General features: G+C 44.2%; 1 protein-coding gene across 6 annotated transcripts in view; it reads right to left on the reverse strand.

Moving 5' to 3' along the window:
* The window catches only part of PDLIM5 (PDZ and LIM domain 5), a 111953-nt gene that overhangs the window by 15465 nt on the left and 78212 nt on the right, over positions 1 to 18276 (reverse strand). For 4 of the 6 annotated variants that reach the window (XM_062574199.1, XM_062574198.1, XM_062574203.1 and 1 more), the window contains 6 exons: positions 16950 to 17078; positions 16398 to 16574; positions 15381 to 15467; positions 14779 to 14922; positions 14166 to 14297; positions 8930 to 9114 (listed from right to left, as the gene is read on the reverse strand). In XM_062574199.1, the coding sequence (XP_062430183.1) occupies positions 8930 to 9114; positions 14166 to 14297; positions 14779 to 14922; positions 15381 to 15467; positions 16398 to 16574; positions 16950 to 17078 (854 nt within the window). The remainder of the gene's footprint in view (positions 1 to 8929; positions 9115 to 14165; positions 14298 to 14778; positions 14923 to 15380; positions 15468 to 16397; positions 16575 to 16949; positions 17079 to 18276) is intronic. The other 2 variants (XM_062574200.1, XM_062574204.1) reach the window with 2 other exon arrangements.

Raw genomic sequence — 18276 nt, forward strand, 5'->3', positions numbered from 1 at the left:
GTTAAAAAAAGCCGTTCTGCTCTTAAAAAAAAAAAAAAAAAAAAAAAAAAAAAAAAAAAAAAAAAAAAAAAAAGAAAGAAAGAAAAAAGTACAAACAGCACGATATTCCCTTTCCTTTGATCTCCTTACAGCCTTTATTGATGCTGTTTTCACGAATGATGCTTTTCTGAATGCTGCCCAACTTTAATGTTGCTGCCTGGCCAGGAGCACAATTTCTTTACATAAATTTTCAATATTGTTAGGCAAATCTGACAAAGCACAGAAAGAAAGGAAAAAAAAAAAAGAAAAAGAGGAAGAGAACTGAAAAATAATTGCTCTGCTGATGGTCCTCTACGAAAACAGGAGTTTCTCTTTCGGAGGGCGCCACACTACGAGTCTCATGTGAACACCAACTGGGGGCAGTGTTCAGGCCCCGCTGCATTCTTCTGCAGGCCAGAAACCTGCCTCTGAGGCAATTTTAGCAAAGGCTCCTTACTCCCACTGTAGCCCAATGACCACTGTGGTTTTTTCTTCTAACACAATCAGCTGCTTTCTTGCAACCTATACGGATGCTCAGTGTATGCTCATCATTATCCCACCTCACGTAGCTACAAAATTGCAAGTATTAGACCATTTTTTCCTTGAACAAACGCTGATGTTTCCCCACGAGACCATCCAGCTAAAAAGCAACTTTCAGCCAGCAACGGGGAAGGGTCAGAAACCCTACTGGGAGCTGTTCACCCCAAGGGGCTGGAGAGGGGCTTGTTCATGCAAGCCAAGAAAAAATCTCCAGGGCCAAGTCTCAGAATTTTGCAGGCTTCGCTCCTCCTTCGCTCTCTTTAATTAAACCTGCTGAAGCACTGCCGGTTCCCACTTCTGTATCGCCACGGCTAGCCTTGCTAAAGCAAAATAAAGAAAACCCTGTCGTGTTCCTGATTATTAACTTTCTACTTTATTAGGTTTAAGTTCAGCAAAGCCTTCGTGTTTACTTTTCCTAAACTCCTCGGTACAGCTAGTTTAATATTTAACACAGTTTTAGGCGAGGTAAGGAACTGGCTTTCTCTCCTTAAAACTCCCGGTGCCGCCGTTACACTAACAATAGCCGGCTGCGCTGCTGAACGCACGGATCACTGCGAACGCCAGGGCAAGCTCTGGAAGAGCAAGGCGGACACGCTGCCGTGCCGGAGTCGCTCCGGCAGCGGCTCCCGGGTGCCGAGCAGCCATACAACAGCCCGGACTGTTTAACGCTCACTTAAACATAACATCAGGCTTCATGTAATATCTATAAATAACAATGCTACTTGAACCGCGGGGAGCGCCAGAATTTCGTTTTAAAGCGTCCTAGCTCCGTGATTTATATACTGCTATCAAACTACTGTATTAGAAATGGAAAGTATAAAGGTTCATATGTCCAATTTTCTGACTTCTCCTAATATATCTGTATAGCGAGAAATCTTCCAGCTCCTTTCCTCCAAAGCAAACAGTTGGCCGGATGAAGCGACGTGTCTGAAAAGTTCGGTTGTCAACTCATTACATCAGCTGCACATAACACCCTCTCCGCTTCAAGGCCCGCGTGAAATTGCACAAGCAAGACGGAGAAAACCATAGGATAAGCAGGGAGGGAAAAAATAAATAAAAAATAGCATTTGGCAGTTCTCCCTTGGTTCCTGCAACGTGCTGAAAGTGCAATCAAAGCTAAAACCCACCGCTGATTAAAGGCCGGAGAGGAAGGATTAAGCCATTCTCGCTGCTCTGGATGAGGGCGAGCGCTGGTATGCACCCTACGGCAAATCGCAGCAGGTGCAGGGGAGGGCCAGCGACAGGGCCCGCTGCAGCTCACGGGCGCTCAGTTCCCGTGCTAGCCACCAGCCTCGCAGTTGCAAACGCTCCCACTCAAGGAGCTGCAAAGCACCTTAATTAAAAAGAGCACGGTGGGTTTGGCTAGTCCAGCCTGTCTCCTCGGGATTTGTTACAGCATATACTGTCACAAATTTGGCACAACTGGCACAGCCTTTACCAAAAATGTCTCTCAAAGAGCAAGAGAAAAGGAAGACCTATTCATCCCCCTACACAAGACACTTATTTCTCTGGAATGACAGTATGGAAACCCATCTGGTTGTTTTCTGCAGATACCATGTTGCTTTCCTTGTTATAAGCTCCTATTTTTGACCTTGACTATGTCCAAAGAGAGCATGATGGCCCGGTCTTACTTAATGCATATTATCTGTCATTTCCATTGAGTCGATGTTCGAAGCTGAACAGCAGTAAGAACGCGTTTACCAAAGATATATGACTTGGTATTTTCATTCACTGTACAAATACGAGGCATAGTTCTTGAATGTCCTCTACCTGGACATCTGAGGAGGACACAGCACTCCTCTGAGCTGGTGTGAGCAGGGGTGCGAGGTGGGAATTAAGGAAAATCAATCTGGCCAACTGGTCTGTAACAACAGACTATTCACTTTAAGAAATCAGAGAATGGGCTCATCCAATTGCAAAAGCAGATGACTGTTCCCAATGGGTGTGAAATTATTACAAAGAGCATCTTTACCTCTGTTTAAATGACCAGAGAAAACAACATGCATCTCTCCGATTTATGTACGCAATGACTGTAAATGCACCAAAGTTTGGTGCAATCACATATGAATTTAGCAACATCAAATCATAGGAAAGTTGTCAAAGGTCATATCTGTGTCAGAAAGCAGAGTTTCGTTTCACAAGCTCAGATAGCAAAGTGCACTAGGCCTATCTGCCTCCAGAAAGTATTAGGCACATTTCTGTGTCATTACTGTGATCCACCCCTTCTTAAACACAGATACTCAAATTAAAACAGAAAATCTGTTTTTCACCATGTCTGCAGGAGTCGCAATTTCACTCTACCATCAAATTAAGGTTGACATTTATAAATTACTCTGGTTTCACAATGGGTTTTGCTTGGCTAAGTCTGAGTTCACATTACTTAACTTGTAAGAATAAATTCTTGTGGTGTGCTGTCACATGACAATATAATCATTTAGATTAGATGAAAAATCAATAAGAAAAACAGTCTATACCCCAGGATCAGGAAGCTTTTGCGTTTTGACCTGTCAATCATACCGCTCTTTATGGACAAGACTGCTTTTCTGAGCAGCAACTGCACAGCGCAGTGGCAACCTTTAACAACCTCTTCCAGTGAAGACATCTGTAACTTTGTATTTTGGGACCGCCTCTACCAGAGGGCCAATGGACAACACAAGGATTTGCCTTGACAACTTGTAGTGTTATTCCAGTTTCTTCCCTGAGTTCAGACCACAGTCATCAATGGGCAGGTAGCCATGCAGAGCACCCAGTAATTAGTCTTGCCTCTAATTTCCTGTTTTACGAAGGGAACAAACTGAGATGAGATGGCCCTAAAAACAAAGTGGACAACTTTAAGAACAAGGTGATGTTGATGCAATAGGGTCGTCTGCATTTTCCAGAGCTGATGGGCCATCATCCTAGCTGACCTGGCCTGAGGGGCCCTCAAGTCACCCGGAGTGAGATGGAAAGAAGCATTAGCAATGAAACACAGGAAAAGCAAAGGTGGGGAAAACAGCCGAACACTTTATGGATCTCGAGCAAGGCTTTACTGGAAGGATACGCATTCCGCTCTAGCTCAATGAATCTTGCTTTCCTCTCCTCTCTCCCTAGCTCCATACCACTTGATCTTATGGCAAAACTCCCCCTGACTTAAACAATATGGTCTGGATTTTTGCCGCATGTCCTGTGGCAAACCTCTCCAGAGCCAGTCCTGAGGAACGAGACACAGACCTGAACTGTTGTCAGCGTATGCAAGCCAGGATGTCAGATCACACCTAGGAACAGGTTTGTATTTTCTCCTGCTTTTAAATTTCTCTTACTATCAAGGGAGCAAGAAATTGGGAAAAAAAAATACAGCGAGACAGCGTGTAAAAGATAGCTCCAGAGATGGCAAATGCAAGGCTATCAAACACGCAAAAACAACTGCAAGGAAACGGCAGAATTTTTCAAACAGAGCAGCCTGGGGAGCAATTTTTCTGTGCTTCCAAGCGTTGCCTCTGCCGAGCAGAGCATGTGCGTAACACATGCTGCTGGCTCGGGTTCGGCAGGGGACAGTGGCGGGTGCTGCGGACTGCGCCGACGCTCCAGCCCCGCTCAGCTGCAGAGGGCTGGCGTATCCCGGCGGGATCCACCCGGGAGAGGCCACGGGAACTGGCACACAGCGGCTCACTTAAAACTGCACACCTCCAACACTGCTACCGCAGACCCTCTCCGCTTTGCCCCTCGGTCCCTGCTCACGGGCGCGGGAAGCGCCGCGAGCGGTTAAGCGACGGCACCCTCGCTGGCGCGTCGGCGTTACGCCAGCCGTGTGGCCGAGGACAACGGCGTTTCGTGCGCGCCGGGAAGGAGGAGGCGATCTTGCACGGGAGATGCACCGCTGAACCTCGGACCGCTTTTGACCATCGTGGATCCTGCTGCGCTTTCTGCAGGAACAAGTTGTCTCCTGGCCAAATTCCAGTCCGCTTAACTGCATTTATTGGATAATTATACTTTCTTAAATTGCCCCAGCAGTTTCAATTTGACACGGTACCGTTCCCTTCTTTTCAAGATGCCGGCGAGTGTCACAGCGAGCTGACAAGCAGCTGTTGCGTTTCACCCCAGCAGCGACCGCGTGACGGTGGTGGGCGAAAGCAACTCCCGTGCGTGCACTGCGGGCTCGCATGCGGTACCGAGACTGTAAAACGCTGCGGGGTTACTTGGGAATGAATGGTGCTACTTAAGTGTAAGGTAATAGTTAGCTACTGAATAGTAAAATAACTCACCAGGGTTTTGGTGAGCAGTTTGTTTATAGTTGAGTATAACTATCTTCTGAGCTTCTCCCTCTGCTGTGCAAACAGAACATCAGAGCCCCACATAAATTAAGTTTAAAGGCTTAAAGTCCTTGTCTAACGTACAGTAGCAGCCACAATTTAACTTATTTCAGCAACAGGAAGAATTAACAGTATAGACAGGAGAAACCTATGGCAGATGCCTTCTTTTCACAACACTGTCCTGGCTGACCGCACTGCTGCGTTGTGTGCGTGCCCCACATGCAACATTTCAGCACCCAACGTGTCACAAATCAGACTTTCGGGGTTTGTTTTGTTTTTTTGATAAGCAGGGTTTATATTCTGCTTCTCCTCACTTCCAGGTTCTTACCCACAAATACAAAGGAAAGCGCAGGGAAGCCCTCAGTTCCTTTACCAATGAATAGCCCGTAAAAATAGCATTTTATTCCAGAGAGAAATAAAACCTATGTTACCTTCATGCTGGGTGACTAACATGTAGTAATTCCCTTGTAGGTAGGTATCAGGAACTCTTGAAAAATAACAATAGTCGAATACCTGTAAGTGGACATCTTTTCCAGATGTTTTCAAAGAACTTAAGTGCTTTAACCACCCTTCACAGAATTTTCCTACAGGTAACAACTGAGGAAGTCCTAACATGCAGAGGTGGATTTCACCTGACTAAACCATAGCATCATTTTGGCAAGTTGTGATCCCAGCAGCATTGCCTCTAAAAGCATCTATAAGCATGACTTACCTGTGTCGTTGGACATCTTTACAAATAAAATTACTGGTAATGCCATGCCATAAAACAGCAGACTACTGCTTCCCTAGACACAAATGAAATCCTGTGACACGTCTGCTTTCCTATGGAAACAACCTGGGGTTATGTAATAAATTCATTAAAAGAGTGAGTGCTACTAGAACTACACAACGGTGCTCCAAATAAGTTTCTGCTATTAATTGCCCACTCATATGCCCATTTATATAAAATTATGTCTTCCTTCTGATTATTTGCTAAGATAGACTTCAACTATGAAACCAAGCAGGCTCCAAAGGGGTTGGGGGTGTTGTGGTGGCGGAGTTACTGGTTTCAAATTTTGTTTGGTCTATGTGCATTGGCTATTTGAATTTACGGAAAACTGAATGAATTCTGCTGTTGGTTTGCAATCTGTGAGCCTAGTGACTTAAAACCAAACATACTTCGAAATGGTTATATCTTTGTTCTGTTTCTGCAACATTTGACCGATTTTATCAAAGCACTCAACTACTGACACGGTTTTACCTATGGGAGAAAGACCGCTGACTTCAGCCTTGTTGCGTGAGCTGAGGTGCCGTGAAACCTTGGGCATTTTTATTTTTGTAAAATAATGCCTGAGAGAAAGACGACGATCCAGCCTCTGCTGCAATGCTGCTGTAACCATGCTTAGGCCCTTTTCATCTGCTGCTTTTGCATTACTGACCTCTTGAGCGAATTGGGCAATGCCTCCCCTATAAAACCACAGGTGAGAGCTTGCAACAAGTTTAAAGGGCAGCTGGGCAGTGACGCCCATCGTATAACTGTCTAACAGCTGCCAGGGTGCCTTAGGATTTCAATCAAATTGGGAAATGCATCCTTTTAACTACAAAATCAGGATACCGGGTATGCTAGGAGTATCGCTTCTGAACTCACATTAACTCCTGGGTGTCTAACAACATCTCGATCCACACCGCTGCCCTTCCTTCAGTGCACCTTCCCCTATTATGAAACTTTGCGTTTTCAGTGCCTCTATAAACCCAGTGCATTTTGTCGAAATAGGCTGCCAGGCTATTAAAAAGGCATTAGGTGGGAGAGAAAGACACACACACACACACACACACGTACAGGAGGATCCCGTAAGGCTCATTTCCTTCAGAAATCAAGCTCAGCACCAAACTGCCTCGAGGCACTGGCCTTACGTCTGCGTAGCGCGATGGGATGATGTCAGAAAGCCAGAAAACTGCCTTCCACTACTATTTTTATTTCTGGCTCCTTGAATATTTCTGGAGAAGCGAGTGACTTAGCTCCTTTGGACGTTCAGCCGACTTGAGGCAAGCTATTCCCGGTTTTCCTAGCACAATAAATCCTAGGACCCTGAAAACACCAGTATTTGAACATAGACTTCCCTTTGCAGTATAAAGGCACATGAAAAACCTGCAAATGCCTGAAAATGTCAAAAAATAAAAATAAAAAAAAAAAAAAATCAAGAGGCAGACCCAAGCCCTAGTAACTAACAAGGTCACTGTGGACTTTGTAACTTGGTCTGCTTTCACATTACAAAACTATTTTAAATGTGCTGACATTCCTTGCTTGAAGTTTTCACAATTTTTAAACTATTCTAGAACAAAACAACCAAAAATTCTGTTTCCCCCTTATCCATTTACTTTGTACCTCTAATGTGAAAAACAGCAGTTTCTACATTGCCCAGAGTGTCGTATAGATTTCCAGGGAAGTATGGAATCAGGTGCAACTTAATTCATCCTTACAAATCTCTCCTTCATGCGGCACTCATCACCAAAAAAATCCACTTCAAACATTAGGCTGGTATTAATACTACAGCTCAGCAGTAGGATTTAGCAAGGAAGCACCCATGGATATACCAAAAATGGGTTTGGTGGTATTGAAACCTCAAGGTGACGAGTGGTTTCTGTGCAAGTGAAATCAATCATTTGCTGGGACAAGCATCAAGAGCACAGATAAAGAGTTAAATCAAACACATTATACTATGCTATTTTAAAAGCATAATTATATTCACACAGATGTTTGTTTTAAGTATACTTGCTACCAAAAACATAACTTTAGAAAGATTTCAGAACGTTTTTTTCTTCCAATTACAGCTAACTCAAAGTAGTAAAATAATGCTAGAAAAAAACTGATCTAACTGTACATAAGTCCTTACTGTGTCAGTCACACTCCTGTTGCCTTAAGAATATATACTTGACAGCTCAGTTAAGCACAGAAATGACAGCATATTGCCATCTTCAGGACTGTTAGCAGTACTACATGTCCACAACAAAATACATCCACTGGTTACTAACCAGCACAACAGTAATTCAACCTTATATTCCAAAGACCCCGTTATAAAAACGTACGGCGTTAATACCATATGTTTTATCTTTAGTTTTATCCTAGGGTCTTTGCAGTCTATTTTCTGGACTGGAAATACCTTTTAAGAGGGAAATCAGTAGAACTCAAAAACTGCTATTTAGCAGCTCAGATCCTGTCAGAAGCAGAACTGAGAACATTCATCTCATTCTTGCAAGAGAAACTGCAGTTAAAACTTAATTAGTAATATGGATTTCCTGGATCCTTAGAAATTAATACTCAAGTTTAGTTCAGTGCCAAAGATGGATTCAATTTAAGAAACAAATTACATTAAAAGATTATCTCAAATTACAGCATGTAATATTATGAAAATATGGGTAAGCAATTTCACATATTGCATTTCTTAATACAGATATAGTTATAAAGCAGCAGATTCTGCTAAGAAAAAGGCATCTTCTCCCGGTACTTTGGTACTCATATAGAAGGCTCACCAAACAGCAGTCAGAGAGAGCAACCACACAAATTGTCCTCGCCAGCACTGGCCTTTCCATCTTCTCCACGCCACAGACCTATGCAATATTCCAGCATCCTCTGAGAATCAAGCCTACAGATGCCAAATACGTCACCACCCTCATGTTTCTGTTATTTTTTTTAGCATATAAAATCTATTTCAGAAAAGATCTCTTGGACAAACCGCCTGTCTGTCTGCCCTGAAACTGGACAGGATCCGGTGCGTTTAGCTTGCAGCCAGGTGGGAGATGCCAAGCTCAGGCTGCGAGGCGTACGCTCGATGGCTATACGTGCCTTCCACAGAAGGTCACGGACACCGCGTTCTTTTTCGTTTATAAGACCAGTCAAACCTGCAAGGCGGCTTTCAAAAAGTCGGCCGGTTTACTAAAACCAAGCTAGTTTTTCCCCCCTGCTCTCTAAACCAACTGGCTTGTACTCAAAGCACGCAAATGGTCGTTTCGAGGCGGCTGGTTTTGCACCCGTGGTCAAGTCTATTTTAACAAGCTACCCAAAGGTCTCTGAGCGAAGAAGAGCAAGCCTCAAGGGCAGTTACCTGCTCGGTTCGGCGGCTGCCAGCCTGAGAATTTGGCGGCGCTCGGGGCTCCGGCTGGCTTGACGGCTGCAGCAGATGTGCTGTTGGCCGGAGCAGGTCTAGCGTCCGTGTTTTCTTGGCTCGCGGGCATGTTCCTCACTGAGGCGGCCGTAAAAGCAACGGGCTGGGTAGCCTCCAGGGAATCGCTGCTCAGAAATGAGAGGGGAGGGTGGGGGGAAAAAAAAATCTGTTTCTTACTGGAACAAAACCACACTGAAATAAATGCACTTGTGAAATGTGAAGCAGCTTGCAGTCATGCTGGTGCAACAGAGCACTATTAACTCCTATCATTGCCGTGACTGCCATCAGCCTAGGACAGTGTCATACACAGCAAGGTGGGAAGAAGTCAGATTGGGCTAAGATCCTCTAGAACCTGTGCGTAAAGACTACCAAAAATTAAAGCCCACTGGAAAAAATGCAATTTTCCATTACAGACCTCTTTTCTCGCAAGTGATTAAGCATATAAAAAGAGCTAGAGCTTCTTTAACTGTTAAACACCATGTGCAATACTTTACGTTGCCTCTTTTGAGCAGCTGAAAGTTGCTTGTATATTTTAAGGGTTAGCACAGCTCTTAAAGTTATTTCCAAACATACACAATGGCAATTTCTCTTAATTAGAATTCATATAGAAGGTAAGTAGCTACTAATTAAATTGCCAGCAAGAAAATTCTTCATTTCTTATTTCCAAAGGCTACTCAAGATTCATGAAGTTATCCTAACAGGGAACTTGCATGCAGTACAACAGTATTTGTACAAGGGATATTTGCCCTGAAAAGCTGAAAACAAAATATTTTCATTAGAAGTCTTCAAAGTAGAAATTGCTAATGAGGGTCATTTGTAAACTCAGAGGACCACAAAAACAGGAAACAAACTCAGTCAACAACATTGTGAAATGCAACCAAAACAACCCCAAATGTGTGTTTTGCGCAATCCGGAAAGCCACCAGCTGGCACGGTGGCAGCCATGCAGTCTTTGCGCCGTGACACCAAAACCCAACCTGCACCAGCCCCGTGCTGGGCCTGCTGCCCTGCAGCCAGTCACAGAATGACCGATGTTCATACAGAAAAAGACCTTGAGAGTTTTTTGCTTCCCGATCACCATATCGTGTCAAAAATTTACTTGTGGCCTGGAAGGAAAAGGAACAGGAAAGACGTCATCTGGTATGGAGAAGCAGCTCAGTGGCTGATGATGACAAGATGCTTCGAGGCTGGTTCCCGCTATGAAAAGCCCTTCTCTACTACCTTTATGTGGATCCATAAATACAACAAAAACAAAAAAAACAAAAACAAAAAAACCCCCACACTCATAAGGTCAGGAGTCTCCGTTGGCTGGGCGCTTCCCATACCTACTTACAGCTCAACAACCTACAAGGCCACTTTCCAAGCGTAATCAGCCAAGGCTGGACCTTCGCCTTGGAGCAACGCTCTTTCTGAAGGATACACACGTAGAAAGTGGCTGAGGTCTGCTGCCGTCGATCCACACAGGCTTAGCATGACTGGTATTTTGTTGTTCATTAGGACATTGCACAGGGGTGATCCAGACAGCTTTTAAGCCTCTGCTCTCCCTGGCAGAAAACACCTTGCCTGTAACTGCAACCATAAGAGGGATGTTGATTTGCTTCCTGCACTGAACTTTCCTAAGGTAAGGTGAGCTTTATGTTGCACATAAAAACCTACTTTCCTCCTTGGTTTGCAGCAGTTTTCAATTTAGTCAAATAGGAACTACAAAGTCTTTTTCTTTTGACATGTTTCTAGGGTTACATAAGATCACATTTCTCTAGTAAGCAAGGATCTAACAAAAATTTGAGAATAACCTAGATTTATTACCTAGAAAATCCATACACCGAAGAGAGAAACATAATTACTCTTTTTTTTTTCTTGAATTTCTATGTAAAGAAGAGAGCCCAACCCACTTTTCAGAGTGGTTACTAGAAGACTGAACAAGGAATGATGACAAACTGTATAAATTTACAAGTTCCATACAAGCAGCTTTCTCAGACTTCCCAAACAACACTGGAAGTTCAGATGCTGTACATTTCTACGTCAAAATACTTGGTACTGCCATTAATACCAAGTTTACCTTTTAACTCTGGTTTTAACTGTTTCATAACTCTAAAACGAAAGAATTCCTCTAGCTGAGGAAAACTTAAAGGAAAAAAAAACAATCATGTAGAAGAAACTCTTCCATGATCAAAACTGATGAATGCCATTACAGTAAATGATGTTCTATGGCTAAGACAGAAGAAAATCTGGTTCCTATTTTAAGAAAAAGAAAGATTAAAAAAAAAGATACATGTTTCCTAGTGAAATGGTGAAGAGGCATATCCATTCTAAGGAGGAAGATACTGCTTGGGAGATGTGAATACTCTACTGTCAGTTTTAGGGCAAGGGGTTTCAGCACCGCAAGGAGCAGCGTTGCAACACGAGACCTTACCTGGTGTCCTGAAAATCCAATACCTGTTTTATTAAAAAGTTATGGGAAGAATAGTCAGAATTATTCCGGAAATGGGTTGCAATGAAAGCAGACTGCAAAAATAGCCAGAGAAAGCAGGCACGCAAAGTAGCAAGCAAAACACTGGTATCTGACAGCTAACTTCTAGATCTCTCTAACGAATAGCATGGAACAGATGACGATCCTCTCCTGAGTTTCCATAGATAGTAACTCCCCCGGCACAGGGGAGGGTATCATACTCCAAGTAGAGTGTGATAACCTTGATTCAGTTTTTGGTCTTCTAAAACCAAAACAGTTTAATGAACAAGGCAAACTTCCCTTGTATTAAACCTTACCGTCTATTGGTGGTTGTCTATGAATCCCAAGCAGGCCTTGATCATACTGCAGAAACCTGAACAAACAACTTGTTAAATATATAGACAGTGCTTAATATAGCAATGAAGAAAGAGAAACTTCGAGCACGAGCTTTCTGAGGCGTTTGCATTAGAGAAGCTTTGCAATGTCAGTATCAGGAGGACAGTTTGTGCGCTCTAAGGCCAAGTAAATGTCTATGTAGATACTTCTCCTGAGCTGTACAGCGTGACATTAGCACAGCGGAGATGAAACTCAAAGTTCAAATCTGCATCTCTTATTTTAAGCTATAGGTGTTGACAGGTGTACACCCATGCCACGTTTTGTCCAGTATCAAAATGCAGGTTACCTGAAATTATGTGTAAGGGACTAGACATAAAAAGCCAGGCATGAAGATGATCACAAATCCCATGAGCTGGGGAAATACATATGCATTTTTGCCAGGACTATCTAGAGCAACAGCAGAGGAAGAGCAGACAAGAAGTACTAAGTGCTGACCCTGTTCCCACCCCAACTGCAAACCTATGCTCTCAGGCAGTTTTTTAAAATGATGTTTACGTTTTGGATAAGCCTGAGAACGTGCCTGTGACTTCCAAGAAAAAAGAAAAAGCAGAACAATATAATAAAGAGCAGAGAAAAAGCAGAGTAGGTGGAGATTTTTCTGTATTGAGTTACAGTAAGGGTGTATGTAATCCTTGGTAGGCAGTGGTCTAAACAGGATCAGTTCAAAGCTTCTGTCAGAAAAAAAGCAAATGCCTTCTCAATGTCAACAGCAGGGTTTATCTCACACAGCCAGACTATCCCCTTTTCAAGTAATTTTACAGGACATAGCATCAGGTACGTGCAGCAAAAGCCAAATCCACACCCATTCCTGCTAGTGTCTCCCAAAAATCTCATGGTGTTTTACCCAGATGGTTTAATTTTAGGGAAGAGGGCCAATTCACAGAAATGCAAGATATTAAATACATCATTTCCTTTGCTTCCTATGCTTAGTTTGTTCAAGAACACAACGCCCCATAAGCTTCACGCTGCCTCCAGTACCAATGGGATGATAGTACGAGAGCACTGACCTTAGAGAAAGATTGCACAAAACTGAACAAAAAAGGACCATTCCCGAAGAGTCTGGTAGGGGAAGTAAATATGTGGATGGATGTTCAACACCACCTCAGACCAGTTAATAAGAGATACGGAATTAATCAGAAAGGGGCCGAGTGTTCTGGCAGCTGCCCAGCCTGGAGAAGGTTAAGACAGAGAGCTTTTGGGAACAGAGACTGCGAAGGGAAAGGAATAAAATGGAAATATTTCCAGAGCACTTATACTCCAGAATAAGATGTAAACCCTCATTCTGTTGTAGCCACAACTACCATTTCCAGAGATCATGCAAACAAGCTGAAGTCACCACAGTAGAAAAGATCCATTAACTTCTCATGAAATGTATTTAAGATGGAGATGGACAACACAAAAAATCCAAAGTTGTTCAAGCTTATTTATGTGGGTTTCCAGGCTGCCCCAGTTTTTTCTTTCCTTTTTTTACTATCACGTTTTGGATAAAGTGAGCTGCAGTTTAAAGCAATAATTTTTCAGCATTATGTTTGTGCTCACATTACATGTCATTAGACTGACAGTAACGAAAGACATTCAGTACAGTTTCTCACCCTGACTGGTCTATTTCCTTCAAGTTTGCTACGCTTTTCTTTCGCTGAATTCACTGTGAGAATAAATACTTATTGACTTGCAAGTACAATCAATTTTCTCTTACATCTATTTTTCCTACGTGTTTCTCAATCCCTACAGCGAAGCTGTGCTCCTTTTTTCGCTAGGAGAGGACAGCACGGAGCCTGATTTCTCCGGCTCCACCGCCTGGCACTCTCCTCCTCCTCCTCCTCCTGCGCGGCAGCTCAGGATGATCAGGAAAGCAGGAATCGCCATCCCGACGTGCTGCTACGATGCCTTCGCGCCAACCCCGGTTATTTTGGAAAGAACCTTGAAAACCCCAGTTCACACGCACCGCGCGCAGACAGCCGGCGCTGCCGCCTTCCCTCTGCGGTTGACGGGACACCCGGCCGCGTCCCGCTGCCGCGAAGCCAAGCGCGGGAACCGGGCTGTCCACAGCGGCCGGCGCGAGCGCAGCCGCGGTCGGGAAGCGAGAACGAAGCGCCCGGACGGCACACGATCCCCGCAGCGTGTATTTGCTGCGGTTACCTGACTCCACAGGCTCCAGGCGAGCTTTGCAAACGAGCGGCTCTTTGCTCGCCACGCGCCCGCCCCGAAACTCGGGGCAAATCGGTCCCACCATGAGAGGGACGAGCAGGGTTCGGGACCGGCGACGTGACGCCCGAGACGGCAGGGAAGGCGGCTCCCCGGCAGCTTCCCGCGCGCCGCGCTCGGACAGTACCTCCGGGCTGTCGGCAGCTCCAGCACGCTCGTGGATTTCCTGGCGGGCCGGAGGGCCTGGAGAGGAGGTTTAGCGATAGGGGTGATGAGCAGCGCGTCCAAGAGCGAGCGGTAGGCGTTAGGTTCGGAGAGTCTAGCGAGCATTGGAAAAAGCCACGTGAATAAACCAGTCGACCAGCTTCCCTGGTCCCACTCAAAACCCAAATAAATGGGAAGCCTGAAATTTCTGTAACGGTATGTAGAAACTGAACCTGACTTAATTACAAAGCATCTAGAAAAAACAATGCAATGACGACTTAGGTACAACGGTCTCTTGTTACTGCCTTTAGCATCCAGACCTCATTTCAAAAACTAACGCCACCTGCGTAACTTTATCACCTTGGTCTACTAGAAGGTAGCATGGATGTCACAAGGCTCAGCGAAGTAGAATTATTCACCCTAGGGCCGAGCAGCAGCCTGTAGCTAAGCTAAAAACAGGACATGGGAGCCTCGGACGTGCTCCAACGGCTTGCCCACCAGGGCACTGTGAAAAGGCTGGTTTTGCAGTTCTCTTGTACGAGCTTCAGCTTTCTTAAACCGAGCTTTACAAAGTTCCTTTTAAAGTCGGTGTCTACCTGGCCCGGATTGCAACAGCAGCAGACACGGCGGCAGCAGCCATGCTCTTAATTTTTGACCTCTGCTTGAAAGGAGAAAGAGCAGGAACAGGAGCCGGAGCAGCCCTGGGCAGGCTTTCCAAGGGATTTCCCAGCAGCACTTTCCTAACACGCACACACACACACACAGACGGTTTGGACCCAGAAAGAGAGAAGAAAACAGAGAAAGCAGAGCAACTTGGCAGGGGAACAGCACAACACAGGGCTGCACTGACCACTGCAGACCTATGCTATTGCAAGGTCCCACCTCGCGCACAGGTCAGCAAAAAGGGCAATGTATTCAACACTTGAATACTAATGCAGAAAATACTAATGCATTTTTACATAGTCATTTTTACTGCGGTCAATCCATAACACAGGTTGTATTTTAAAATTTCAATATTATAAAGAGAATTGCTTTGTATTTCTTAAAATTGTTTCAGAAATGAACACAGCACTCAAAACACTTCATTTTGTCCAACAGCTACACTTCATGTGGCTTCTTGGATTTAAATGCAAAAACACAGCCTGAAAATCTTGCTTATACTGAGCAGCCTGCGACAGAGATACCATAAAAGATTTACCTTGTATAACTCATGGATGATTTAGACTGACAGCTTGAGATTTTAGTAAAAGAATTTGTTTCACAAGTAGGCAGAGATGCAGCACGCCTGCCCAAAAAGCAGCAAGAGAAGAAAAGTCATTAATCAAACATTCATCACACCCACTGGTAACACTTAATAAAGCTCAGGAGGAGTTCATATGAAGTTTTTTTTTTTAAAAAAAGAAGCCCTCCTTATCTTTAAAAAGAGCAGGTATAGGCTTAATCTGCCTGATTGTTGATTACTGGCATGCCAATCCGCACGTTGGAAAGGCTGGACACATCACTCCCATCAAAACAAAGTAAACCCAGACACAGAAATCCCCTAGTTCCTTGTAGCCAGCGCCCAACCCTGCAATGCTTTCCTTTCTTCTTCTGCCCCTCTTTTGCGGGAAGGTGGGGCTGGGGGGATGCTTTCCTTCACTGTTGGTAAACCACGCGCTTTGCTAATAATAAATCAACACCCTCTCACTACACAGATTAATGCTTATATTCTGCTCCAAGAACTTCAGGATTAGTGGATCACGCACATTTTATAGCAAGGTTGACTAACCTTTGAAAGTCAGGTGAATAAAATGTAGAGCTTCCAAGAACCATATATTATGCACAGTGCGCTGCACCTTTCCCCCACAACCGCCTTCCACCCTTTTCCTACACCATGACTCAGTATATTCCCCCCATGCTACCAACTGTCTGAACCAAGGTCTCCCACCCATGACTTTGGGTTCTCCACCTCCCCAGCACCCTGATTTCTGAATTACTGACCTAACTTTTGCCTACTATCTACCGTTTCTAATTGCTATGCTAAATTCCAGAGTCACGTGAGGGTTTGGAGATGCCTGTGGGCCACCCCAGCTTCACAGCATCAGTATCAAGGAGGTGTGTGTGTGTGGGGGGGGGGGTGGGTGGGTGGGGGGGGGGGGAAGAATAAAAAAGAAAAAACCTCATGCAAAATTATGGTTTGGCTGCTGGCTCTCCATGCAGCTGGTCCCCCCCATACCTGAGGGGCTCAGGAGGCTCCCAGAGGACGGTCTCCGGAGGCTGGGCTGGCGGAGGCGGTTGCAGGGTGGCAACTGCAGGCACGAACGGCTCCGGAGCCTGCGTGGCCACCGTGCACTTAGCCGAGGGGGGACTCTCTCCGTCGGCACCTAGAGCCACCAGCTCCGCGGTTATTTTCCTGGTTGATGGTGATTTGACAAGAGTTGGTTATAACGAGACTCTACACTCAGAGAAGTTTCTCACGCGATTAAAACCAGCGAACGGTAACGGGCCACTGTTTCCAGGTGGCGTTCTTATATCTTTGGTAAAGAGATTGCGTGAGGAGCATATGAGGGCTTTCATTTTCTGCCCTAGGAAGCAAACAGCCATCCCCTAAGAATCACCCCATGCCCCAAAATGTTTATTTGGGGCATATTCACAGCTAAAGTTTGACAGCTTGGAACCAGTCTGGTTCAACCATGAAAACAAAGTGTTCAGGTAAGTTAAAAGCAGCTATTCTGAAAATACAGAATGTACTTGGACTAGAGCACAACCAGTACATGAGAAACTCTACCTAGAGTAAGCAGGTGGCACTTTAGACACTGTGGCTACTTGGCTGCAGGTATTTAAAACCTGAACAATTGCAGGGGGATGAGGTGCACACTTGGGTAAGGCCTCCAAAGGATGCTCAAACAAAAGTTTTCTGAAGTAAAAGAAAGCAGAGTGACAAGTAGCATTCACCAAAGAAAAAGCAATATTTTCACCCAAACTTTATTTCCTCTTGTTTGTAACCAAACCAAGACAACCGTAAAAGTCTGGACAGTTTTAGTTCAGTCAGAGAGAGACCTCTACTCTTCCCCAGGCTGAGGCTTGTTTCCCCATTTAGATGGGTGATGTCTGACTTTACAAGGCTTCCTTTTGAACGATGATGACGGATGATGGTTTTGTTTTTTGTTTTTTTTAAACAAAAGTTGATGTAGATGTGCCAAACTTGGCAAAAAAGGAGAGCTGGCTGACTTTTAAGTACAGCAGCAGCTACAGTAAATCACTGCTCCTGTCTCCCAAACCAGTGCTCCGGCGGCAAATCAGGGCCACACTGGGATCCTGCCCTTTTCTGAAGCCGCCTTCAACCTCCCAAAGATTTCACAGAGACTTTACATAAGCCATAAAAGGGGCATGAAGGAGTGGGGGGAGAAGGGGACAAATCACACCAGGTACAGAGATTACTGTTTTGGTGAGAATATTCTTGGCTGTCTTCTAATCAGAAAGTACCCACCAAAATTCACAGTTAATGCCTAACTCTTGTAGGCATTACTAACTTATATACTGATGGGCTTATACACTTATTGTATACTTGTATCTATAGACAATATATACTGTATATTCTGTGCATGTGTGTGCATAAAATATAATGTATACTACACAGGCAATACTAACTTGTATTTATGACTGTCAGGAATAATCGCATTAACAGCAGGATAAAAGTAAGCCTGTAAAACTGTGAAAAGTACATATATGAGAGAGCAAACTAAAGCAGCTTGCTGGCACTGTATGTGCTTTAGATTAGTTTTATTTCTCAGGAAGTGCCAGATTCCGCAGTTTACGCAGTCTAAAGCTGCCAGGGTAATTATTTAAAGTGATTTTTTTTGCAACTTTCTGGAAAAGTTATAACTGCACCTGAATATTTTTTTTAGTAGTGTTATGCTTATAGGATGCTATTCCATATATGAAATTGAGTAATAATGCACTATAAATTACAGAAATTGGGTATATTACCATACAATTCATCTAGGCTTTCATTAATGAAGTAAAACCACAATTTTAAAAAAAATTATGCTTTATATTATGAAGTCTGCCTTATAAGCAGTGAACCTAGCTCTAATCCAGTAATCAAATCAAGT

The sequence above is a fragment of the Rhea pennata genome, chromosome 4 (genome assembly GCF_028389875.1).
Source record: "Rhea pennata isolate bPtePen1 chromosome 4, bPtePen1.pri, whole genome shotgun sequence".
In the NCBI taxonomy this organism is placed as follows: Eukaryota; Metazoa; Chordata; class Aves; order Rheiformes; family Rheidae; genus Rhea; species Rhea pennata.